At 39.1% G+C, this 27,693-nt stretch overlaps 1 protein-coding gene and 1 long non-coding RNA gene across 3 annotated transcripts; both read left to right on the top strand.

Moving 5' to 3' along the window:
- The first annotated feature begins 13,188 nt into the window (after positions 1-13,188).
- On the top strand, positions 13,189-18,147 carry LOC131227348 (uncharacterized). 2 transcript variants are annotated; one of them, XR_009162214.1, is made up of 6 exons: positions 13,189-13,257; positions 13,331-13,413; positions 13,523-13,599; positions 15,719-16,230; positions 16,522-17,165; positions 17,269-18,147. It is a non-coding gene; the product is annotated as an uncharacterized LOC131227348 (long non-coding RNA). The 2 variants fall into 2 exon arrangements; XR_009162215.1 differs by having other exon boundaries at positions 16,083-16,128; positions 17,269-18,144.
- Positions 18,148-22,468: 4,321 nt separating this feature from the next.
- Positions 22,469-26,081, top strand: LOC131226796 (putative disease resistance protein RGA3). The gene is made up of 2 exons (XM_058222522.1): positions 22,469-25,901; positions 25,961-26,081. The coding sequence occupies exons 1-2, from the start codon at positions 22,702-22,704 to the stop codon at positions 26,079-26,081; spliced, it is 3,321 nt and encodes a 1,106-aa protein (XP_058078505.1). The 5' UTR covers positions 22,469-22,701.
- Positions 26,082-27,693: the final 1,612 nt, after the last annotated feature.

The raw sequence follows: 27,693 nt of genomic DNA, 5'->3' as shown, positions 1-27,693 counted from the left end.
AGTCTAGATCACCAAGCAATGGGCCTTTCTAACTCATTGGCTATTTGAAAATCAAAGTGTAAATGTGTAGGAAATAGAAATGATCCTGTTCATCAGCAATATACTAAGATTTGGTATGAAGCCCCGTATACCATCCAATCAACATCCTCATTGACTCCAATTGTCCAATCAATGGGTTACCTCTATGATGGGTTAAAACACAAAAATCACGCACAAAGTTAATTGTGAAATTTCACTTTATTAATCTATAGGAATGGGCAAAAGTAATCGACATTTTCTAGAATTCATGGTGAGGAAGCAAACCACAAAATTGCTAGTTATTTTTTATTCAAGTCCAACATGGAAGCAACATAACCACAATTTGGAGCCCAAACAATTGCTGAGGAAATCACAACTTGTCTAATTTCCACTCTATTAGACTAATAGCTGCAATTCAGTTCAATAATGCATCTAAACACACCTTATATGTTCCTAACCACAACAAATTATTTTATTTTATTTTAAATGAAATACAGCACTTTGGAATTCTTATGATGCAATTGCTTCATCATGTTTCATGAAATTTCATTTCCAATCAGCTAAAGTATCACAATCTCTCTAAAGGAAGATAAATATTTTACCTGATCAATACATATCTGAAACTTTCTAGATGACATTTTCTTTTGGTTTTGCATAAGAACACATCACAAAACACATTCGATAAGTTTAAATATTTGCAGCTATCAGTGTATAACAAGCTTTGCCTGTCTGCCATCTATATTATGAACTAATACCAGAGAATCCACACGTCAATATTACATCAAAGATTATGACTAATTCAATGCATAAATATTGCTGATGTCCAAATCTTTGACTTTACATTCCATCTTAAAGCCAGTGGCCACGTCAACAGAGTTCTAAGAATTTTTAATTTCAGAAAAAGTCTGCTACTTGAAAGATGTTTGTGTACATGTGTATCATTCGCTAAACTCTGCTAGAGTATCAAACCCCTTTCGTGGAACAGGCCTGCAAAAGAGAAACTTTGATACTCTCATAAGCATGCATGGCCATCTCACACGTCCTCCAAAAGGCTTTCCGTGTGAGATAAAGCCCTAAAATGATCTGCAAAAATAGATGAATGGCATGGATAAAATATATACATCATGGTGGGGCCATAGATCATGGTGATGCTGCAGAGGAAATCGGATTGCATACTGAGTTACTCAGTACGCTCTTATTGTACTGAGTAAACTCAGTAGGGCCCACCTTAATCCCTAAGGGCCCGTTTGGCCGGTCGGATTGGAAGGGATTGGATGGTATTGGAAGGGATTGGAAGTCAAATCCTGGGATTGGCCTGGCGTGCCAAACAGAGTCGGTGATCTGATCCCAATCCCAGGTATCTCAAGACAATCCGCTGACATCACCATCATTACATTTAAATCCCATCAAATCCACCCTAATCCTTCAAAAATGCCTGGGACGTGTTTGGTTTGAGGGATTAGAAGGGATGAGAAAGTTTAAAACCGAGATTGGCCGGGTGCACCAAACAGACTGGATATAGCAATCCAGGGATATATCAATCCCATGGATCTCCAGACAATCCATTGACAACACCATTATTACCTAGAAATCCATGCCATCCACCCTAATACCATTCAAATCCTTCCAATCCACCCGGCCAAACGGGCCCTAAATCCCTAAATCCCCAAATCCCTAAATCCCTAAATCCCCAAATCCCTAAATCCCTAAATTCCCAAATCCCTAAATCCCCAAATCCCCAAATCCCCAAATCATTTCAATCGGTATTGAGATTGAGAGAGAGAGAGAGTGTGAGAGAGAGAGAGAGAGAGATACCTCGTGTGGATGCGTGAGAGAGAGCACCGAGAGAGACAGAGAAACAGAGAGACGGCGCGGTGAAGAGAGGACCGAGAGAGAGAGAGAGAGAGGATGCGCGCAAGAGAGAGAGAGAGAGAGAGAGAGGGCGGCGAGGGAGGGCGGCGTGGGGCAGCAGGGGTGAGAGAGAGACAGAGAGAGAGAGAGAGAGGGAGGGAATGAGAGATGGGCGCGCGCGGTCTGTTTTGAGCGCGCGCCCAAGTTTGGGCTGGCCGCTGGTCGGTGCTCTGTGGGCCCTACCATGATGTATGTGTTTCATCCATTCCGTTCATCCATTTTTAAAGATCATTTTAGAGGTTTATGCCAAAAATTAGAGGGATATAAATCTCAGGTGGTTTACACCACATGAGAACAATAGTGATTGGATATCCACCATTAAATTCCTCCAAAGGCCCACTGTACTGTTTATTTGACATCTAATCTGTTGATTTGGTCATACAAGATCAGATGAAGAGAAAAAAACAAAAATTAGCTTGATCCAAAACTTTTATGGCTAGCAAAATGTTTTTAATGATCGACGCTCATTCAACATTGTTTCCTGTAATGTGGTCCACTTGAGATTTGGATATATCTCATTTTTGGTCTCATAATGTAAAATTATCAGAAAAAATATATGGACGGCATGGATGAAACACATACATCATGGTGGGGCCACAGAGCACCGACCATCGGCCATTGGTAGGTGTTGGGCGAACAACAAATCTGATCCCAAGCGTACTAAGTAAATCCTGTGAGGCCCACCATGATTTATTCATTTTATCCACTTCATCCATCCATTTTAACATATAATTTTATTACATAAGCTCAAAATTGAGGCCTATAAAAATCTGAAGTGCACCACATTATAGGAAATAATATAAACTAAACATCTACCATTGAAAATTTTTGGGAGGCCACTAAAGTTTTGGATCAAGTTGATATTTTAGTTTTTCCCTTCATCCATGTATTTGTAAAAATACATCATGGTTGGGCCCACACAGCACCAACCACAAGCCATTGGATGATGCAGGGGAGGAGCCAATTCGTTTCCCTTATTTGTGGTGTGGTCCATTTAATCTTTGGATATGATTCATTTTTTGGATAATTCTATAAAATGATATCGAAAAATAGATGAATGGTGTGGGTTGATCCCAAATTTTCGGTAAATCCATAATTCAAGTGGACCATGCCACACAAAACGGTGTGGAATAATGACTTCCACCGTTAATACCTTCCTTGGGCCCACAGTAATGTTTATTTGTCATCCAACATGTTCATAATATCAAAAAAAAAAAATATGAATGAAGGGAAAACACAAACATCAGTCTAAATGTAGGCCACACCACATAATATAATGGAGGGGTTTCCTTATAACATTCATAATCATATATTGGGCCTGCCTAAATTTGATTCACATATCCAACCCACTCATTATGTGTGTCCCACTTGGATGAGGGGTCAGACCAATTTTCAACTGCATCCATGTCTGTATTAACTTATAAACAGGTTGGATCTCAAATAAACACCGCGGCGGGCCCTAAGAAGGTTTCAATAGTGGGTGTCACTATCCCACTCTTTTCTATGGTGGGTCCACTTGAACTTTGGATTTGCCCTGTCAGTTAGATGCACCATTCCATGGTGGCCACGACCTTAAAAATAAAGTCAATCCATGACTTGGGTGGGCCACACCACATACTATAGTTGAGAGGGTTACCCTCCCATTAAAACATTCATAATCATTTATTGGGCCCACCTAGATGTGGTTCATAGATCCAACCCATTCATTATACACGTGTCCCACTTGGATGAGGAGTCAACCCAAGTTTCACACACATCCAAAACTCATGTGGGCCCCACCAATTGAATGCTTTTATATGTTTTAGGGATGTCTTCAAACAGTTTTAGATGCTATGGCTCACCTAAGTTTTGTATACGACTATTTTTGGACTTAAAGGGGACACATCAAATGCATGGTGTTGATGTTCTACATACATCATGGTGGGGCGCACACAGATTAACCTCATGGGAAGTTCCAAGAGGTGACCTTATAGCACCATTTCACTATTTAGATAACTCCTTCATGGGTGTTACTCTAACCGTGTATGGCCCACCTTGATATATTTTATGTATATCGACATCGTCCATATATTTTTTTATCATATATTTAGGATGTGATTTCAAATCATAAGAACTCAATAATCTCAGGTGGGTCATGAAATCGCTCTTATAATGATTTTTTCACCTTTGAATTTTGTTGTTTTGATGAGGCTGTATGTTGAATTCCAGGGGTTGTAGGGTTTGATTTTGTTTTCTTGTTAAAGATTGTTCGATTCTACTAGTGGTGTTTGGAAACTAACCTCTGATATTAATTTGATTCCATTTGGAAAAAATTCTGTCTGTGTCAATGTCTTGTGTTTCTGCAAGTTCTAGGGTTTCTAGTGAGACTTATGTGTTATGTTTTACTATTTTGGAGTCCTTGGAGCTAATATGTGGGGGCCGACTGTAGATGGGTGGAGAGCTGTGAATGCCTTTCATGGAACAATCTCTACCACTTGATTGGTGGACTTGGTACGATTGGATGGATGTTGGTCGTCTTTTTTTTTTTTTTTTTTTTGAGATTCCATTTGGCTTAATTAACTATATTCCAGTTCCTTTTTAATTAATAAGCAGCTTAAACTATATCTAAGCTGTGCAAGTTTACATCTCATTGCTTTGGAGATGAGTTAATAGCCGAAAAATGATAACATGAGAATGGCCTATACTAATGTATGCATTTGGTACCAATTCTTAATGTTGGCAACACCTGGCATACCTGTACCCTCTCCAAAGGTCACACTGATTGGATGATCTTAACTGTCTGAAATTGCCGTTGGATTAATTTGGACCATTTTCTTTTTTACTATCCTGAGGAACATTGACTTGTACTATTCTTTTTAAACATCTATATGCTTCAATCTTCTTTGGTCTGCACTTGGGTTGAAGGGCACATCTATTCTGTTGGGTAGAACACTTATTTTATATATCATAATGATTGGATAATCTCAACCATCTGATATTACCATTGAATTTAGACCATTTTCTTTTTTACCAAGGTATTGAGGAACTTGGATTTGCACTCCTCTTTCTTAAACGTGTATATATTTTTTTTTAACATCGAGTTAACACTCTTCTTCTTCTTTTTCTTTTTCTTTTTTCTTTTCATGTTTACATGTTTTTTATCCCACATTGTGTATTGTAGGCCACATCCATTCAATTTGGTATAGATCTTTTTTTTTTTTTTTTCGATTTTTCTTGTCAAAATACAAAATCTAGTTTTCTTTTTTAAAATATATATTTTTTTACATTTTTTCAATTTTTTCACAATTTTGTTTAATTTCTTTTTTTTTTTTCAAAATATCATTTTTTAATCTCACTTTTATTATATAACTTTTTAATTTTTGTTGTCAAAATACAAAATCTAGTTTTCTTTTTTTTAAAAAAATATATATATTTTTTTTTACAATTTGACAATTTTTTCACAATTTCATTTCATTTTTAAAATTTTCTTTTTCAAAATATTATTTTTTTATTGAAATCTTGTTATATAACTTTTTAATTTTTCTTTTCAAAATACAAAATCTAGTTTTCTTATATATATATATATATATATAATTTACAATTTGTTAATTTTTTCACAATTTTGTTTAATTTTTAAAATTTTCTTTTTCAAAATATCACTTTTGTTATGTAACTTTTTAATTTTTCTTGTCAAAATACAAAATCTACTTTTCTTTTTCAAAATATATATTTTTTTACAATTTGTAAATTTTTTAACAATTTTGTTTAATTTTTAAAATTTTCTTTTTCAAAATATCATTTTTTAAATATCATTTTTGTTATATAACTTTTAAAATTTTCTTTTCAAAGTACAAAATCTAGTTTTCTTTTTTAAAATATATATTTTTTTACAATTTGTCAATTTTTTCACAATTTTGTTTAATTTTTTAAATTTTCTTTTTCAAAATATCATTTTTTAAATGTCACTTTTGTTATACAACTTTTTAATTTTTCTTTTCAAAATACAAAATCTAGTTTTCTTTTTTAAAATATATATTTTTTTGCAATTGGACAATTTTTTAACAATTTTGCTTAATTTTTTAAATTTTCTTCTTCAAAATATCATTTTTTAAATATCACTTTTGTTATAAAACTTTTTAATTTTTCTTTTCAAAATACAAAATCTAATTTTATTTTTTAAAATATATATTTTTTTGCAATTTGACAATTTTTTTACAATTTTGTTTAATTTTTTAAATTTTCTTTGTCTTATCGAATTTTTTTTTTCAAAATTATCAACATTATTAAAAGTTTTTAATTTTTATTTCAAAATCTAGATTTTTATAAAATTACATTTTTTTCAAAATCTAAATTTTTTTTATTAAACATTGTTAATCATTTTTCTAAGTTTTTTAACTTTTTTTTTTTTTTGGAAATTCATAAATTCTTATATTCTTATTGTTTGACTTGAGCATTAGAGACGGTTTAAGACCGTCTCTAATGTAGACGGTCCTTGACAGTCTCAAATAATCATAACAAGACGGCTAAGGACCGTCTCTAATAGAGACGGTCATTGACAGTCTCAAATAGAGACTGCTAAGGACCGTCCCTAATATAGTCTCTCTTTGACAGTCTCAACTTACAGGAAAAGACGGCCAACGACCGTCTCTAATTGAGATGGCCCTTGACAGTCTTAAAGTACTAGTACGAGACGGTCAATGGCCGTCTCTAATAGGGACCATCTTTGACCGTCTCAAATTCTACCATATAAGACGGTCAGGGACCGTCTCTTATTCCCGACGGTCAATGGCCGTCTTTTATCTGCAGTTAACGACGGTTTTTGACCGTCTTAAATGATTTGTCAACGTTCAAAATTTTAAGACAATAATAAGGACGGTCAAGGGCCGTCTAAAAATTTAGAGACAGTTTACGGCCGTCTCTAAAGCGTCTTTAAACCAAGCAATTTTAGAGACGGTCTAGAACCGTCTCTAAATCCGTCATTTTTTTCCATTTTTCACGTAGTGTCGGCAAGCTGAAACACTTGAGATACCTTGACTTGTCTTATAATTAAATACAAGCCCTTCCTAAACCTATCACCACCCTTCACCATTTGCAAACTTTGAGACCCTTAGTGTTATAATCTTGTAGACTTACCCAGGGACATGAGCAAAATGACTAGCCTAAGACATCTTTAAATCAGTGCATATGATCAATGGAATGGTGTGCAAGATTATTACAAATCATTAACCCATATGCCAGCTAATATCAGTGAATTAAAGTTCCTTCAGACCTTGTCAATATTCATCGTTGGTAAAGAAAGTGAACGTCGGATAAGATAGCTGCAAAGCCTAGATCTTCGAGGAGAGTCGGTCATTCGAAATCTTGAGAATGCGAGGTGCGCAATAGATACCCAGGAAGCCAAATTGAAGGAGAAGCCAAACCTTAGTGTGTTGGGATTTTCATGGGGTCATGATATTGATGTTAAATTGAGAGAAAGTGTCGAGCAAACCCTCGAAGGTCTCGGACCAAATCCAAATCTCAAAAAGTTGGTGGTGGAAGAGTATGTGGGTGTCCAAATGCCGCATTGGATGAGTTCTTGGTTGCTTCCAAATCTTGTCGAACTCTCACTAATCAATTGCAAAAGATGTGAAGAGCTCCCCCATCTCGGTCAATTATCATTCCTTAAGGTTCTTGTGATACAGGGAATGGATGCTGTGAAATCTATTGGCAACCATTTCTATGGTGATGAAGTCACAGAGGGTTTCCCATCTCTGAAAGTACTCATCTTCAAAGATATGCCTAATTTAGAGGAGTGGTCAGGATTCAATGGAAGAGAAGTACTCCCTCACCTTGACAAATTAACTGTCTGGAGATGCCCAAAGTTAATAACGCTTCCATGCCTTCCATCTCTAAAAGAGTTGCAATCGATGGATAGTGATGAGATGTTGTTAGGTTCCGTGGGAAACCTAACCTCACTTTCCTCCCTTCTTATTGAAAGTTTTGAAGAGCTAAGGTTGCTACCGGATGGCTTGTTGCGAAACCATGCCCGTCTCTCGATGCTATCAATTAGACGCTGCCCAAAGCTTGAGTCTCTATCGGGGGAGCTTGGAAACCTTGCTGCTCTAGAGTCCCTGACAATTTCTTACTGCCGTGAGCTGCTATTATTGCCAATGGAATTGCAAAACCTTGTCTCTCTCCGTTCTCTGTGGATTGAGGGGTGCAATGGTCTAACGTCATTGAGACTACAAGGCTTGAGCTCTCTTCAACGTCTTACCATTTTTTATTGTCGAAGCCTAACGAGCTTGATTGGAGGGCTGCAGCACCTCGCTGCCTTTCAATCCTTGTCGATTAAGATATGTCCGGAGCTGGCTTCTTTACCAGAGGGTATGCAACAACTCGTGTCAATTCGACAACTTCAAATGTGGGACTGTGATAAGTTGACATCTTTGCCGGAAGGGCTAAGACACGCCACAACACTGCAAGAGCGACAAATCCGCAATTGGCCAAGTCTAACGGCTCTGCCAGAGTGGATAGGAAACCTGCCCTTGCTTCAACGTTTGGAGATTAGCTATTGTCATAAATTGGCATGTTTGTTATCCAGATTGCAACTTCTAACGAATCTCGAACATCTAGAAATCCAAGGTTGTCCCCATTTAGAGAAGTGATGCAAGAAGGAGAAATGTGGGGATTCGCACAAGATAGCACGCATCCCACATACCGAGATTGGATGGCCATTCCTGAGAGGAGGTGAAGGGCGTGTACGCCTCTTGAAGTTGAAGACAAGATGCATCAATCCTCTCCTTCCTACCTCTACCTCCCATTGTAAGTTCCAGTTCTCACCCAACTCCCTACCAAAAGTGAATGCTTCTTTGTTTTATAGTTTGGGGATTTTTATTGCAAGGCTCCTTACTAACATGATTTTACCATACGCTGCCTTGGCTAACTTTAAGTACTAGAAAGTGCTTTTTTAGGGGCTACAATAGCCCAAATACTTCATCTTTCATTTAAACAAAAGAGTGGTGAAGTGAGGTATGAGTATGACATCATCCAGCCCGTCCAACAATTGCATCCCACCATGTTGATTAGGCTGACAGCAAATCAGGAGAATCTAACCATCCAGTGGGCCTGGCCCTAAATGTCACTTCAGAAGAAAATTATTTCTTTTCTTCAGTTATTTTTTGGACTCCACCAATCCAAAGAGGCAGGCATATTGTCCTTTTATGGACACTTTTTCGGCTACTTGGATAGGCCAGATTCCATGCTCAGCGATCATACATTGAAGGATGCTATCATTCAATTATACACTTATCATGATTATACATTCCCTAAAATGAAGTAATTTTGAAGGAACTATGGGTCCCACTTAAGTGTGCCAGAAAATTCTCTGTCTGAGCATTGTCAACTACTTCCATTTTTGGTAGATGCATTGTATCGTTCCTGGATTGCTTTCTATGGTTAACTGATGTGTTTGGCAAACAGAACATTTAAACGCCATCATTTCATCAACGAATGGGAGTGGGACTTGTGCAAATGAGATGGAGAAGGGGCCTAGCAGCACACGTGCCAAAGTGCTACACTTGTGGAGGCTGAACAATGCGGTTGGTCATTGAACTGGAAATCAGGCCAGTCTGCTTATTAGGTGTGCCACAAGTGTAGTTGAGTGTGAACCAATGGTTATTTTCTTTGCAAACTTTACGGATTTTTTTTTTCCATGTTATAAGGTGCAACCAATGTGTGGACCACACTCAGTTTTGAAACATGTTTACATAATTTGAGCTTTCCTAACGGGGTTCTAATGCAGGGGCATTTCACACCGGGCTTGAGTGGGGTAGCCCGTGGGATGTAGGGACACACTCGGGGTGGGGGGCCCATGTGATTTGGGGCCCACGAGCCCACAAGGGGGGTTCGGCCGAAGTCCTAACGCATGCGATGTGGGGCTTGGGCTATGAGATAAAGGGATCGATTCGCCGTACTCTAACAGTTCAAGCTTTTAGAGCAAGTAGTTAATTGTCCTGCATCAAATTGCTATCAGAGCGGGAGGTCTCGTGTTCGAGACTCCTCACCGAGGGTGATTAATGTAGGGGCATTTCATACCGGACTCGAGTGGGGTAGCCCGTGGGATGCGGGGACACACTCGGGGTAGGTGACCCATGTGATTTGGGGCCCATGGATATGTTTCTTAGATATGTTGGAATGTTCGTCTCGTTCTCTTATAAGAAACTTTGCCAACATGCCACTTGTGTAGGAAATCAATACTATGAAAAAGTAAACTATAGGCACTGCTTCTCAAAAATCTGTCTGATCAGATCACTAGGTGGGCCACACCTGTATGTTGAGTCAGACCATTGTCTGTCCGTTTATTCCAACGAAGTGGCCCACCTGATCAGCGGACTCGTCTGTTTTTTGTGCCAGGTGATCTTCATGGTGATGCCTACCATCTTCATAGCACTGATGTCATACACAAGTGGTATGCCCTATGTTGGCAGGATGCAACACCATAAGTTGTGGTACCTTTCCTATAGGTGATTGGTTCTCGGGATGACTTCTTAATACTGACAGAAGTTGTTTTGGTAATACTGGGCTGTTCAGGGTTAGAGTCGTGCTTAAGGATGGATGAGACAACGTTGAATTTGCCCTTTTAGGCTGATGGGGAAGGGATCCTCAAACAGAACGGAGCTGTTGGCTATTGAAAGCAGTGTGGAGATTTTGTGAGTTGGTAGCGGCACGGAGACTCTATAATGCTATCACTTGTACGTTTAGGAAGTGCATTCCTGCTTTGGAGCCAAGATCTATTTTGAATGAAATGAGGTTGTGTTCTTGCTTCTTGGAAATCTCATGTGTAGATTCCTAGTATTTCTTTTAATTGTATTGCTGACTCTATTGCAAAGGAAAAAGTTGAGGTTTGCTAAATTTACATGGCAGCCCTGCCATCCACATGCAGGCACATGTCCCACTGTTAGAACTACTGCTCTAAAAGTCAGGCTGCCAACAAACAAAATGAATGGATGTGTAGAAAAAGTTGTTTGAATGGGCATTTTACTGTAAACATTGTGACCCACATGGGGAGTGAAACTGCCTGTTTTTGAAGCACGGATCATCTGAGGGTGTCTTAGAAGTTTCCCAACTTCTATTAGAATTGTTTTTTTTTTTTTGCAATTCCAGTTCAGACGAATTGTTGAAAAGAATAGAACCCGTCTTACTTGACCTCCCAAATTGTGAAATGGTCGTGTGTTGTGACCTGATTCAGGTGAATTCATCGTCTTGTTTTTTTCATACTTCTTGTGTATTGTGAGCTTGTGACCTGATTCAATTGAATTCATGGTCTTGTTTTTTCATTCTTTTAGGAAAGAATGATTGTTAAAAGAACATTCATTTGGGATTTAATTTTTACTCTTTTTTTTTTTTTTTTTTTTTTTTTTTTTTTTGTAGGCAGTTGGAATTTCATAATTCTAGAATTGTGATTTGTGATTTTTGTTTTTGCATACCTAGTCTGGTAGAATTTATTGCCTTTGTTGTAGTTGTTTTTGCATTTCTGATAAAGCTCATATCAATCTTATTATGTTCTCAGTAAAGACAATTTATTCTTCATTTGGTGTCCCTATCAATTGATGTTTGACATGTAATATCGAAAACAACAGAACCCATGCACAAATTCTCTTCTCAAATCTAGAATTGGATTTTGTTTCTCGCAACCTGATTTTGTACGGAGCATTTCCTTTGTTCTCATTCTTTTACATTTTCAATAAACTAGAACCCTTAATTTAAAGAGCATCTCTTTAATAATCCTGCTTTAATCAAGTGGGAATTAGGGAATTTGTGCTCATTCGAAGCTGTCTGAGTAATAGAGAGTAATTCTATTACTAGAAAGTGTTGAGATGTGAAAGAACATGATTAAGATAGTGATGTTGGAGACTGCATGTGATAGGCAGAACACGTTCTCTAAATGACAAATGGAGCCTTGAACAATGTTTACTGTCGATTCTATGCGACATAGATATTGTTCTTGTCATGTTTACTCCTGGCAGAAAGCTGACCATCTTTTTTGCAGAACATTGGTAGTTTCTTCTTACCAAATCTTTTTTTCGAATGCTTAGAGTGGTAACTGTGATCTTGACTAGTTACACTTCTAGGGAAGCAAATTTCAGTGTTGTAGTTTTAGATTTTTGGTTTCTACCAATCATCTATCCAGACTTCACTTGTTTTCGAGGTTTCCTTTCATTTTGATTTTTTCGATTTTTCACAACCTATATATTTGTATGCGTAATAAGCACTCATATTCTAGATATTTGCAGTGTTCAGCACCCATGTCAGTCAGACGTCGACCCTCCATTTTCTTCTTACATCTAGCAGTATTTATATGCTTTTTGTTTAGGTCATGGTTTAGCTATTAGAATACATTTTCTTGTTTCTTATGCATATGGTGTTTGGAATCAAGAGGGAATATATATTAATAAAAACACACTCTAATTGACACCCATTATTAAATACCATGGCAGAGAAGTTTCTTAACTTTTTTGTAAAGAGTGTAATGAGGAAATATCATGCTCTCCTACACAAAAAGGACAATATACACATGTACATGGTGATAATGGTGGGTGTCTATCAGCTTGTGTTTTTATTAGAATATATGTTCTTGGTTCCAAACTGACCCTAAATGAAGTAATATCTAATAAAAAAACTTTCAATGTCATTATACGCCTGTTGACATGTCAGCATGGTGGGTTTTCGAGGACCTTGTGTCCATTTTCTTGTTTCCTTGCCTGAGAAAACACTGCTGTACATGTCTGAAACAGGTAGATGTGTCTGTGCTCATGTTGCATTGTTGCAACATTCTTGTTTGGTTATCTTCTCTGCCTCTCTTTAAATCCTGGATTGTTTAAAATGTGTAAGATCTGTTCTAATGGAATGCTTTACTCTTTTAGGTTTGTCTTCTTTCAGTGATTTGAGTAGTCCTTGAAAGATATTCGGGGATAAGTCCTTGAGAATGAAGAAAAAAGGTGATATGTTTATCTGTTTGCAACAAGCAATGTGATTACTCCTTTGTTTGCCAATGAAACGCATTCAAGAATACTGAAATCTTTTCAATTACTTGCAACAGGAATGACAGAATTCTGCAAGATCAAGATTGTGCTTTGTTAACTGTAAGGAGTAGACATGTGTGGTTTTACTTTATTTTATTTTATTTTATTTTATTTTATTATTTTTATTTTTATAAAAAAATTTAGTTTTTATATAGTATGTTGCTTTTTATACTCTCTTATGATTCTTCGCCTAATGCTATGGTTGTGTTTCTCTCGACTATCAATTTCTCCAGAAATCATTCAGAAGGCAGGATCACAGGATTGATGTAAAATCTTTTTCCGATGAAAGGTACACTTAAATTCAATCACTAACCTAAGAGGCATGCATCTGCAGATACCTAATACATCAGTCTCATGACTAGTTTGAACACATGCTGGTGATCCAATCACACAGACCTCGAGATGAATGTGTCTTCAGCTAGGATCAGGTCTATCAATTCGTCAGGTGAGTCGCTCTTGTATTGAAAAATAGATACTTAAAAGATGGATAACCAATGGTACATGGGTGGCCCGCCTATTCACCTTATTTATGATCTGACTGTATTTCTATGTAGTAGTCTAGGACACTTTCACCAAAGGGTAGACCTGATGAATGGAAAGGGTCTCATAAACAAATGCCACACCAACACATGTGAGGGCCCTTCTATTTCTCCTCCACAAAAGTACATCTATAAGAAGCACTTCCTAACCCCTTCGAATGCAAAATTTCTATGCACCGGCTAATATTTTCAATTCTGTTGCTACTTTATTTATGTATTATCTCCACAGTAGCGAAATAACTGGGGTATGTTCATAGGAATGTGTCAACCTACGTAATGTTCTCTAGAAGCTCAATTAGCAGTTATAACACCATTGCCTTATGCTCAGGAATTGTGAAATTGGTAATGGTTGTTGCAAGAAATGGCTCACTGATGTGAACTATAGATTGAGGCGGTGTTTTGTTTATAACTGGAGTTTCTAGGAGTGAAAAGTTGTTGCACTCTTTGTTTTTGTATTGCATGCATACACACAGACACATGTGCCCTAATTATTTGTGTGAGCCATAGTGTGCTATAACAGCTGTTACATAATGGTAATGGTGCCAATTGTTACACGTTATGGGGTCGTATTGGTCATAATGGCCGTTATGGAAAAATGATTCATAACATCCCCATAATGGTCTATTATGAGGATGATATAGGTTCTTTTTTCTATTAAAAAAAGAAAGACTGTAATGGACATTATGGCATGTATCATAACAGTGATGGTGGTGGCTGTTATGGCCACTGATATCGTTACGACACACCATGGTGTGAACACGAAGTGTTTCTTACCGACTATCTTTTATTGACTTGCATTAGAATAGAATAATTATAACGCCTTGGCCCTTTGATACTCGGGTATCGTATGTCCTCAGGTGTTATCTGGCAAATCTTTTGATTTAGCACAGTGTCTGCACGTGCATGCGCATGCGCGAGTCCGTGGAGTAGAGGAATTTGTCATAACTCTAAACCTAGGAGCTCGAACTTATGCGAAGTTCATGCATAGCTCGCCGATGGTGTATGACTAGTTGTGGAACTCGAATTCCTGGATTGGGCGAACGATTAGGAAGAGCCTACCATAGGAGCACATCAAATTGAATATTTAAATCGGGGATTGATGAATGCGATACCTTCGGACAGTCCCCAGCACTCGAACAATCGAGCCCTCCCCCAGTCTCACCAAAGACTAGAATTCCCAAGCCCAAGATCGACAATGAACCATCTCAGCCCACCTTTAGGACCCTGGAGCAGTGACCTAGGCCGATTTGGGACGAATCAGATCCTGTCAGATCAACTAACTTGAGTAGCCCAATAGCAGGACAGAATTGGTAGTAAATATGTAAAATACTTACATTTAGCATATGGAATATAATATAATATAGGAAAACAAACAAGTAGAACTGAATAGGATGTGGTTAAGGGAGGTCATGTGGCCAGTCCTTTGATAAATTTTTTTAACAACCGTTTTTCAAGGCGAGTGACTCGGTTGAGTCACCATGAGTCTCGTTGAGTCATTTGAGTCAGTAGATTGACTCAATGAGTCTCTCTGAGTTGGTACCAAGCCACATCTAGAACCTAGTTCCTGTCGACTGGTTCAATATCTTGCCAAGTCGACTTGGCCGAGTTTCAATTCAAGTTAGCAAGTTTTAGAACTATGCTTCAAAATGTGGAGGCTATCTATCAATTGGGTTTGTTTTATGAATAAAAAATAAAAAAATGTTCACTCTATAGTATGAGTGTGATGGTTCTTATGCATGTATAACTCAAAATCAAACTGTCCAAATTGTAGGCCCTACTTTTGATGGGTGATAAACCAAAAACCATACAGAACTGACCTCCTATTTGGCTGGTTGGTGGACATCTAATGCACAATTAAATTTAAAAAGTTCGTCAATTTGGCATGTGGACCTTGATCACATCAATTCAAATACATGCATGGTTTTTATTATTTGCTAACGGAGCGTTCACGCTTGGCCGGCATCTTTATACTTTCTTCTTCACAACTCATTACATTTTTCAGCCATAGTGATGCATGAAATATGAATAATCATTTAAGATATCTGTATAATTCTTGACTTTATGAGAGGAGTGCTATTTTTGAGCAATATCTCACTTTGGTTCTGATTGTACGATATCCAACATGATACCATGATTTTATCCTTTGTTGAGCCCTCTGCGCCATGCATCTATCTTGCATCCCTATTGATATAATGTTATTTATTTTGCAAGGTAGCTTGAATTTTGTTGAAGAAACAATCTAGCTATAAACTGGGCATGCAGCTTGGGGCAGGGGAAAGGAGATGATCAAGAGGGACCCCTGAACTAGCATGGATCTACGTGACAGTCCATAGATGTCAATGGGCTGCATCACTCTTCCATTGAGCTTTCCTCTCCTCCCATTCATAACAATAAAGGCAACATGAGCAATGCGAAATCTTCAGTTTGCTCCCAAAATTCCTTTTCCTTTCTCGAGTTAGATATTTTCATAGATATATCAACACTATTTTGTTATATTGCTTTTGATGGAGCCATAAATTTTCTCTAAAATAAGGTTAAATGTCTTATTATTTCATTTTTTTTCCTGTCTATGCAGTTAACTCCTTGGCCAGTCATTATTTACAAAATATCAAAAGTTGATGGTATGAGGAATTCCAAGTGGACTTGCTCATGTGGGGTAGTTGTAGGTTGTTTGCAGCACACATGCTAATTTAGGATGTGTTATAGACATGGGCATTCATCTGGTAACGAACACTATCATCAAGCTAACACAAACATTAGGTTGGTCGACTCATCAGATAGGCCGTGCATGAATGAACATTGAATATGGACCATTGGTCATTTTTTCCAATAGTCCATTTTTCTCATACAAGTGTGGCCCGCTTATTGAGTAGACCAGTATGATTTTTGGGCTTAAACATTAGCATAGTGTGCCATTACCTATCATGCTCTGCATACTGTATACCTCAAGCTAGGTTAATTGTAGTTATTGTATGGGCTGTTTAGGAAGCATAATACAAATACATGCTTGCTAGGGGTTTCTATATCAAGCTGGGCTAGCCTTACATCGGAGAGCGAGAGGGGAAACATTCGTGGACCTCTGCAGAGAACATTTCCCTGCAAACCAAAAAATAGCAAGAAGTTTATCACTCCTTTGTTGTATTTATGCCAGGAAAAATAAGACTAGGTTCCCCTGTTTTCAATGCAAGAAGCGCACTAGTTCCCCTGGTACTGTTGTGGTTCTCATCATCTTTTCTACAATGCGTTTCAACATTAGATTTTAATCTTACGTTTTTTATTTCATTAATCTTTTCTTAATTCACATCTAAGACATCTATGACAAAAACTGACATTTCTTTTCTTGTATTTTTGTTCTTTATGAGGATACTTAGTTTCCCAAAATGTGTTTTGGTTGGATTTGTGAGCCTTTGCATCTTTTAGATTCTCCTAATCCAAAATGGAAATCGATCTATGTATACAATGCTATGCATCATTCCTTCCCATCAAGGCTATAGGATCTAGTAGTTTTGATTTTATTAGTACCTCAAACAGTAATATTAGTAGAAATACTTCTGAAAATGTTCAGCAATGTCTACAGGGATATCCCTATCTGCCGTTACTTAATCATCGCAATGTAAGGGAGATTAAGTGAATATCGCAACTTTCTGATGGCTCACTGGTACATGCATTGTTTTCTTAATGTATATGGATAATAACTCGTCCATACATGGTTTTAGACTTTGTGTAAGTTTTTAAAATCCAAAGTTACTGTTATGTTGCAGAGATGCTGCATACTTCGTAGAAGTTTCAGATACAATTCGAATATCATTCTCGAATCCACCTATTGATGACCTAGCTACAATTTCGTCCCTTCCAACAAAGACCATTCTATGAACGGATTCGGCTAAACTTCCATCCAATACAATAGCTTGGATTACAGAAGCCAGACCTGGTACCTCTTATCCCTTCTATCTTCAAGTATTTGAAGGGGGATACAAGTCCAAGTAAAGGTTTTCTTTGCAATTGAGGGTCTGTGGTCCATTCAAGGATCCACCAAAGCCGCGTTCACATAGAATGAGATTTTGTAAAGATCACCAGGTCAAGTCAATACATGAGAAAATCACCAGCAGCTTCCTTAAGTAAAAAAAAAAATTACACATATCAAGCAATTAGGGCATCTACATAGTGGCCCACCAGACTAAAAATTCTAATCGTCATATATGTGCCACATTTAAGACAATTAGCCATTTATGCTAAAGAGAGTTGGGCCATGGCCCAGCACCTGAGATGAACCATACATGTCTATGGTGGTACCTCAAATTGTGTCCCTCACCGAACTCATGGCAAGAAAGCCTAATCAGATGGCCCCCATCGACTAATCAGTTGCGATCAAGATCGCACACGGCTATGGTGGAGATTGGATTGAACACAATTTGAGGAAGAGCTTCCTTGAAATGTAAACCTGATTGATGGAGTTGATGAAAGATATACCGCATGGTGGCCCACAAACAAACCTATATTTGGTTGACATGCCATTTACATTATTTCATGTGATGTGGACCATTTGATTTGTGGATCTAGTTGATTTTTTTAATCTCAAGACCTAACATCAAGTATAAAATTTGATTAGCAGAGTGAATTTTGTAATTAAAACATGGTGGGCCTCCTAGACTTGGTCACTGGTGCCAATCATCTATTAGAAATGTTGGAACTTGCAAGGTCCCTGTTCAACCACTCCACATGCATGCATTGAACCAATCCGTCCATCTGGTGGACCACGCCAATCGGCAAAGAAATGTGAGACGTGTCCATGTCTCATGTACGGTGATAGTTCAGCACCCATTCAAGAATGATGGTGGTTTGTCCACCGAACAATAGGCATACGTGTCCGGTAATCTGGACTGTTCAAATTGAATCCCGTTGTGGATGTAGCACAGATAGAAATGTCCCCATTGGTTTGATGATCTTAACTATCTCACCGAATAGGGAGCATTTACCATTTTGTATCAACCATCCATTTGATAGACGCCAGTTCGATGGTTAGGATCCATCCATCACTGCGACTATTGGACTGAAGGACTGACCATAAAGCGGATTGGTTGGTGACCCCAATGCCACCGAGCTGGGTGGACTTGGGCGTTCTGGGGCCCACCGTAATATGTGTGTTTTATCCACACCGTCCATCAATTTTCTCAGCTCATTTTAACGCATGAGCTAAAAACTGAAGCATGTCAAAAGCTCAAGGAACGACACCACTGGAAATAGTGGTGACTGAAGGCCCACCGTTAAAAACTTCTCTGGACCCATTGAAGTTTTGGATTTAGATGATATTTGTGCTTTCCCTTCATCCACGTCAGTGTGACTTTATCAACAGGTTGGATGGAATATAAACATTTTGGTGGGCCGTAGGTAGGTTTCAATAGTGGTTGTTTCCCGTTTCCTGTGATGTGGTACATTTGAACGTTGAATCTGCTATATTTTTGGGTTCCTCTCCCAAAATGAGCTGGAAAACCGGATGGACGGCGTGGATTAAAAAAAAAAAACACCACGGTGGGCTTCGCACAGCCAACACTACCTAGCTCGGTGGTGTTGCATATAAATGTGAATGAATATTTAGGGTACCAACCATGTTGCACATGTGGCCGATGTGTCACATGCATAAATGTTGGCTCAACATCCTATTCACATCATTCCATGTAGTGTGGCACATCTAATTTGTAGATCTAGCTGATTTATATGCAACCCAATGGTTTTTATATAGCTGGGTTAGGTCAGGTTGGATTGGTTCATCTAGCCCAACCCATTGGTTGTTATATGGCTGGGTTAGGCCAGGTTGGATTGGTTCATCTAGCCCAACCCATTGGTTTTTATATGGCTGGGTTAGGTTAGGTTGGATCTGGTTCAACACTAATCCAACCCATACCCATTTGGCTTTTTCCGACCTTCGTTAGGAGCAGCTCGGGTCTATTGACCTGCTAGCTGTCCCAACACATTGTCACCTGTAGTTCAAAACCTGAAAACAGATTGACCGAGCCAGGGCCCTTGGACAGCCCTAATTTATGGTTGTGCTTGAAGCCGTCCAGGTCCATTGCCAGCTCTATTTGTATCATGTTTTGGTTGGTTAGGTTAGGTGGGATGGAAATAAAGAATTAATTTTAAATAGTAAATAATTTTCATGTGAAAATTACAATAATTTTGCATTAAAACATGAAAATAAAATGGACAAGACTTCATTTCCAGTCGTTTGGAGTCAACCACACTCAACTTGGTAGACAATAATTATAAATTAGGGTTTGCTAACATCTCCAGGTGTTAGCAATGTTGACCTATTGCTGATCCAAACTATTAATTCATTCATACCGTTACGATCAAACCATGGTGCAAAATCAGGAGATTCTAAGTGTCCGATTAATAGCATGAAAATGGACAGTCAAGATTGACCGGAGAAACAAAATAGGTCCAATCATCTTCTTGAAACATCTAGTGGATGGTTCCCACTTTTTATTTATTATAATCTCAAAGGAACACTTGGATTTGATGATTCTAACCATGTGAATTATCGCTCGTAAACAATGGGTGGTTGTTAGAAAATTGGCTCCACTTAAAGGGTTAGGATCATCCAACTGGTGTGATTATTACACCATGGCTTGTTCCTAATTGTATGAGTGAATGGTTGATCAGGTGGTGGCATCTATCCCGAATGTTGTAACTTGCAAGGTCTTTGTTGTGGTGCTAAATGTTCATGAGGTGATCCAGTTTGTCCATCTGGTGGGCCATGCCGATGACAAAAATGTACAATAGTCATCACAAGTATTGGAAATTTCAGGAGCCAGCAGCTAGTAAGACATTTTCATTTCCCAACTTCGGTGGGCCCTACAGGTTGGTGGCTGTTTGTACCACTACTTAAATTGTTGCAATTGAACCATTGTTTATGTACCTAGGTCGGAAGGTAGTTTTCAATTTTTTAAAAAAAAATTTAATTAAATTTCTTTTTTTTTTTTAATAGTTTGTCCTTTCATGCAAAGGTCTCCAAGTCAAGTCAAGAACGCGTCCTTTCGGGCCGGCCAAACTTCAAGAAAATCGTCAGCAACTTCATAAAAGAAAAAAATGCAGAGTGGACATGGCTTAGGTGGATTCTTGACTGTGGGGCCCACCGTGCCCGGTAGTCAAGGCACGCCGATTTCCTGCCAAAGCCTTTGCAGGAAGTTCCTACGCTGGAAACCCGGGTGGGGCCCACCGTGGTTTTTGCGAGAAATCTACCCTGTTCATCCATTTTGTGAGCTAATTTTAGGACTTTTAAAGCCAAAAGTGAGTAGGATCCAAGACTCAAGTGGGCCGCACTAAGGGTAAAGGTGGGTAGGGAAATTTCCACCGTTGAAACCTCCCTGGAGTCGACAGTGATGTTTAAATGCCATCCATACCGTTCATAACGCCATTCCTACTGGGATGAACTGAAAACGTGAATATTAGCTTGATTCAAAACTTCTATGGCCCCACAAATATTTCAACTGTGGACGTTCAATACTCATGTTTTCAGAACACTCGAGTATTGGATCTGGCTCATTTTTGTTTTTATATACTAATATGATCTCAAAAAATGTATGGACGGAGTGGATTTCTCACAAACACCACGGTGGGCCCCACCCAGGTTTATGTGCCACATTTAAGACAATTGGCCATTTATGCTGAAGAGAGTTGGGCCATGGCCCATTCCTTGGGATGGAACCTGAGTCGAACCATACATATCTATGGCGGTACCTTAAATTATGTCCCTCACCAAACTCATGGCAAGAAAACCTAACCAGATTGCCCCCCATCAAGTAACCAGTTGCGATCAAGATCACATGCATGTCTATGGTGGAGATTGGATTGAACACAATTTGAGGGAGAGCTTCCTTGAAATGTAAACCTGATTAACGGGTTTGATGAAAGATATACCACATGGTGGCCCACAAACAAACCTATATATGGTTTGCATCCCATTTACATTATTCCATGTGGTGTGGCCCATTTGATTTGTGGATCTAGTTGATTTTTTATTTTTTTTAACATCGAGCATAAAATTTGATTAGCAGAGTGCATTTTGTAATTAAAACATGGTGGGCCCCCTGGAATTGGGCACCAGTGCCATTCATCTATCGGAAATGTTGGAACTTGCGAGGTCTTTGTTCAACTACTCGACATGCATGCATTGATCTAGTCTGTCCATCTGGTGGACTGCACCGATTAGCAAGAAATGAGTAGAAGTCATTATATGATGTTAGAAACTGCAGGAGGCAGAGGTGTGGTTCCATCCGGCTAGGAAGATATTTTCATCTCCCAACTGCGGTGGCCCCACGAGGTTGATGGTTGTCTGGCTCACTATTTAAATTGTTGCAAGTGGGCTAGGAATCATAGGAAGGGAGATTTTCGGGGTATTTTGATAGTTCATGCTTTCAAGTAAAGGTGAGGAAGTCAAGTCAATAACATACCCTTTCGAGCATACTTCAAAGAAATCACCAGCAACTTTCTCTAAGAAAAAGATGCAAATAGAATGAGATTTTGTCAAGGTCATCAAGTTAAGTTACTAGTTGAGAAAATCACCAAGCAGCTTCCTTGAGTGAAAAATTACTCTTATCAGCCAATCAGGACCTCTACATAGTGGCCCACCAAACCAACAATCTTAATCACCACAAATGTGCCACATGCAAGACAATTATCCATTTATGTTAAAGAGAGGCTGCAGAATGGATTATTAGGATTATTTGATCATTGAGGCATTTGGGTAATGGCCCATTCCCTGATGGCGCACATGAGATGAAGCATGCATGTCTATGGTGGTAACTCTAATTGTGTTCCATCACCAAATCCATGGCACAACAACCAAACCAGATGGGCCCATTTAGTGACAGTTGCGATCATGATCACCTTACATGTCCATGGTGGAGATTGTAGTGAACACAATTTGAACCGTCCTTGAGGGAGAGATTCCTTTCCCACTTGAATACGAGCAGTTAAAAGTATCCCGCATTGTCAACGAAGGTGGCCCACCACATTACTGTTATGAAAATAACAGCATTGGCAGCTTCCTGGTGCTTTCCATGTGCTTTCTTTTTCCTTCCCTGGTAACTCCTCCCACTTCATGAAAAATAGCACATAGTTCCCAGTTTCATTATCTTCCATTCCACACTATCACCATTTTGAGTTCTTCAGCATCTCTGCAATACCAAGAAAAGATGGCAGCAGAAGCAATTCTCTCTGCTTTTGTTAAAACAGTGTTGGGGAACTTGAATTCTCTACTTCTGCAAGAGTTTGGATCAGCGTGGGGTGTCAAGAAAGAGTTGGGGAAGCTCGAGAGCACGTTGTCAACGATCCATGCCGTGCTTCAAGATGCAGAGGAGCAGCAAGTGAAGAACGAGGCAGTGAAGAATTGGCTAAAGAAGCTTAAGGACGCAACCTATGTTGCAGATGACTTGATAGATGAGTTTGCAATAGAAGCTTTTCGGCGGAAAGTGAGGACTCAGTCTGCTACAGTGAATCGGGTACGCAACTTCTTTTCTTTTCCAAACTCACTTGTATTTTTCCTGAGGATGGGGAGTAGGATAAAGGAAATTGGGGAGAGATTAGATGGGATTGCAGCGGAGAGGTTGAAGTTCCATTTGAGAGAGGGAGTTGTAGATCGGCCAGGCAATACTGAAGGGAGACTTCAAACCGCCTCTTTTGTGATTGAGTCAGAAGTTTATGGTAGAGACGAAGATAAGGAGAAAATCGTAGAGTTGTTGATTCGTGTCAGTACTCAAGAAGATGTCTCGATCATCCCCATAGTCGGTATGGGGGGCCTTGGGAAGACCACACTTGCTCAATTCGCTTACAATGACGAGAGGGTAGTGAAACATTTCGAGCTGAGAATGTGGGTTTGCGTGTCGGATGACTTTGAAGTGAGGAAGCTAATAAAAACAATTTTAGAGTCTGCTACCGATGGTAAACATGATCTCCTAGAATTGGATTTACTGCAGCGTCGCCTCCAAGAACAGCTACACGGGAAGAAGTTTTTACTTGTGTTGGATGACGTGTGGGATGAAAATCCCGAGAACTGGGATCAGTTGAAACAATTTCTCAGAGGAGGTGCGAGGGGTAGTAAAATCATAGTAACTACCCGTAGTGAAAAAGTTGCTTCGATCATGGGCACTCTCCCTCCGCACCATTTGCTAAGACTATCAGAGGATGATTGTTTGTTTCTGTTTATGCAGCGAGCGTTTGGGCATGGATGGCAAGAACCTCCAAACCTCGTAATGCATGCAAAGGAAATTGTAAAGAAGTGTGGGGGCATCCCTTTGGCAGCGAAGGCATTGGGTGGCTTGATGCGCTTTAAAACAGATGAAAGAGAGTGGCTGTTTGTAAAAGAAAGTGAAATTTGGAATTTACCTGAAGAAGAGAATGGCATTTTACCTGCTCTGAAGTTCAGTTATTATCATCTTCCATCACATTTGAAGCAATGCTTTGCATACTGCTCAATATTTCCAAAGGATCATAGAATTGATAAGAATAATCTAATCCTACTATGGATGGCAGAGGGTTTCATTCAACCATCTGATGGAAGTAAACAAATGGAAGATATTGGTGGAGAGTATTTCAATAATCTACTGTGGCGGTCCTTCTTTCAGGATGTTGAGAAAGATGATGAGGGGAATATAGTATTGTGCAAGATGCATGACCTTGTGCTTGATCTTGCATGCTCTGTTGCAGGGAACGAATGTTCAGTTGTTCAGGTGAAGAATGCAGTGAGTATCCCCGGCATATATCTCCGTTTGTTCATGTTGGGTGAGTATTATGAATGGGTCCTAACAGTCCCAAAGGCCTCAAGGAAAGCAAACCATTTGCGAACACTGATTCTGGTTGGAGTACAGACTTTCAGCGTCCCTCGTAATCTTTTAACACATTTCATATGCTTACGGGTGTTAGATTTAAGTTTAGCGCGTGTCACAACGGAGATGTTGGTTTCAATTAGCAGTTTGAAGCACTTAAGATACCTCATCATGTATGGTAGTCAAATACAAGCCCTTCCTGAATCCATTAGCACCCTTCACCATTTGCAAACCTTGATACTCTCGGAGTGCTTGAAACTTGCAAAATTACCCAGGGACATGAGCAAAATGACTAGCCTAAGACATCTTGAAATTGATTTCTGTCCTCAATTGACCCATATGCCAGCCAATATGGGACAATTAAAGTTCCTTCAGACCTTGTCAATATTCATTGTTGGTAAGGATAGTGGATGTGGTATGAGAGAGCTGCAAGGTCTAAACCTTGGAGGAAACTTGACTATTCGAAACCTCGAGAATGTGATGTGTGCAGCAGATGCCAAGGAAGCAAACTTGAAGGATAAGCCGAACCTTCGTAAGTTATGCTTTTCATGGGGTCGGGATATTGATCTTAAGTTGGAAGGAAACGTGGAGCAAATCCTTGAAGGTCTCCGACCACATCCAAATCTCAAAAGGTTGACTGTGGAAGGGTACATGGGTGTCAGATTTCCGCATTGGATGTGTTCTTCATTGCTTCCAAATCTGATTGAAGTTTCAGTGATTAATTGCAGAAGATGCGAACAGCTCCCCCTGGTCAGCCACTCCCCATTCATTAAAGTTCTTGTGATACAAGGAATGGATGCTTTGAAATCTATTGACAACCATTTCTCTGGCGGTGATGATGTCACTGATGGATTTCAGTCACTGAAAGAACTCAGCTCGATAGATACGCCTAATTTAGAGAGGTCAGGATTCAATGGAAGAGAAGTACTCCCTCACCTTGTCAATTTAACTGTCTCGGGATGTCCAAAGTTAACAATGCTTCCATGCCTACCATCTCTAAAAGAATTGAAATTGAAGGATGGTAATGAGATGTTGTTAGGTTCAGTGGCAAACCTATCCTCACTTTCCTCCCTTTCGGTTGAAGATTTCAAGGAGCTAAGGTCGCTGCCAGATGGGTTGTTTGAAAACCATACCCATCTCTTGAGCCTAGAAATTAGGGAATGCCCAAAGCTAGAGTCTATTTCGTGGTGCAGTATGTTGGTATCTTTGCCAGAGGAATTACAAAACCTCTCCTCTCTCAGTTGGCTGTGGATTGATGGGTGCAATGGTCTAACGTCCTTGAGACTACAAGGCTTGAGCTCTCTTCAACATCTTACCATCCAGGGGTGTGAAAGCTTAACGAGTTTGATAGGGGGACTGCAACACCTCACTGCCTTACAATACTTGTTCATTAATGGATGTCCGGAGCTGGCATATTTACCAGAGGGTATGCAACACCTTACTTCCCTTCAACACCTCACCATATGGAGCTGTCAGAAGTTGACATGTTTGCCGGAAGGGCTACGACATGTCACAACACTGGAAGATCTATCAATCGGTGGAATGACTCCGCCGGAGTGGATAGGAAACCTGTCCTCGCTTCGACGTTTGGAGATTAACCATTGTGATAAATTGACGTGTTTGCCATCAGGTTTGCAACTCCTAACAAACCTCGAACAGCTAAAAATCTGGGGTTGGCGAAGTCTAACAGCTCTGCCGGAGTGGATAGGAAACCTCTCCTCCCTTCGAGAATTGACGATCGGCAATTGTGATAAATTGGAGTGTTTGCCATCAGGGTTGCAACTCCTAACAAATCTCCAACGTCTAGACATCCAAGGGTGTCCCCAATTAAAGAAGCGATGCAAGAAGGAGAAAGGAGAGGATTGGCACAAGATATCACACATCCCAGATATTCGCATCCCAGAAGGCGAATGGTGTGGACGTCTGCTGGTGTTGAAGAGGAAATGCATCAACGCTCTGCTTCCTACCTCTTCTTCCAACTGTAAGTACTACTTCATTCACTCAACCCTTTCTTTGTTCGCCACGGATTAGGTGTTACCCGGATAACAACTTAATGGGTCTGTTACCCTTCCTTACTGTGGGGCCCACATTCATGATGTGTTGTATATCCAATCTATCCATCCATTTTTCCAGCCTATTTTAGGATTCTTTCCAAAAAATTAACTAGATCCAAATCTCAGGTAGACCACACCACAGGAAACAGTGTTGATTGAACACCCACCATCAAAAACTTCCCAAGCCCACATAAGCAGATCCGTAATGTTTATCTTCAATCCAACCTGTTGTTAAGGTCAATCAGACTTGTATGAAGGGAAAATACAAAGATCAGATTGATCCAAAACTTTTGTAGCTTGCAATAAGTTTTTAATGGTCATTCACCACTTTTTACAGTGATGTGGTCCACTAGAGACTTGGATCTACTTAAATTTTGGGATAACGTCCTAAAATGAGATGAAACAACAGACAGGAAGCGTGGATATACAATGCATTCATCAAGTTGGGCCCCACATGGTAACGGTAACACCTAATCCACTCCTGCAGATCACATCCAACTCGTCCAATAGTTACATTCTTGTGTGTGGCCCAGTTAAATGATTGTATCAGCATGATTTGTTGTTTGTATAACATTATGGTGGGATTCATCTATTTCACACCCTCGATATAATACACACACATGTAGGTTCTACGATGCTTGAATTCACTATTTTTTATTTTACATGATTTGATCATATTATCATGTAGGTCAATCATGGTTTTATAGCTAGAAGTTGTATTTTATGACCTGTTTGAATTTGGTGGAATGTAAAATATAAATTGGAAAACAAAAATGTCTCATCTCATGAAAACATAAACAAGGAAACACCTATAAAAGAATTATGAAAAGGTTGTTTCTTTTAATCTTTATGATTTTTAAGGAAATGTGAAATGATCAATGGTCTAAAAATGATATTGTTTCTTAGAAAGTATGGAAAATTGGATTATCAAGGTTTTTGGAGGAAAAAGAAAATACCTTTTTTAAGGAAAATATTGGAAAGGAAAATAATTCCCGAGATGTCACTTTATTGTCACAATCAGTGGAAAACTCCTTTTCTGCACATACTTTTTTGGATTCCACCAATCCAAACAGGCAAGCAGATCATCCTTGTAGAGGTTGTTGGATGATACAAAATTGCAAGCTCAACAATCATACATTGAAGGATGTTTTTATTCAATAGTACACCTATCATTTTTTATTTTTTTTTTGGGTTAGCTTGTTAGTACACACCCATGTCACTACACACACTCCATGTTAGCCACCCCTGCTAGGGATTATACATACCTACCATATGATGAAGTAAATTCCAAAGAACTATGGGTCTATTT

Source organism: Magnolia sinica, chromosome 15 (assembly GCF_029962835.1).
Source record: "Magnolia sinica isolate HGM2019 chromosome 15, MsV1, whole genome shotgun sequence".
NCBI lineage: Eukaryota > Viridiplantae > Streptophyta > Magnoliopsida > Magnoliales > Magnoliaceae > Magnolia > Magnolia sinica.
Note: the sequence above shows the minus strand (reverse complement) of the source record. Positions and strands in the feature narration are given on the sequence as shown.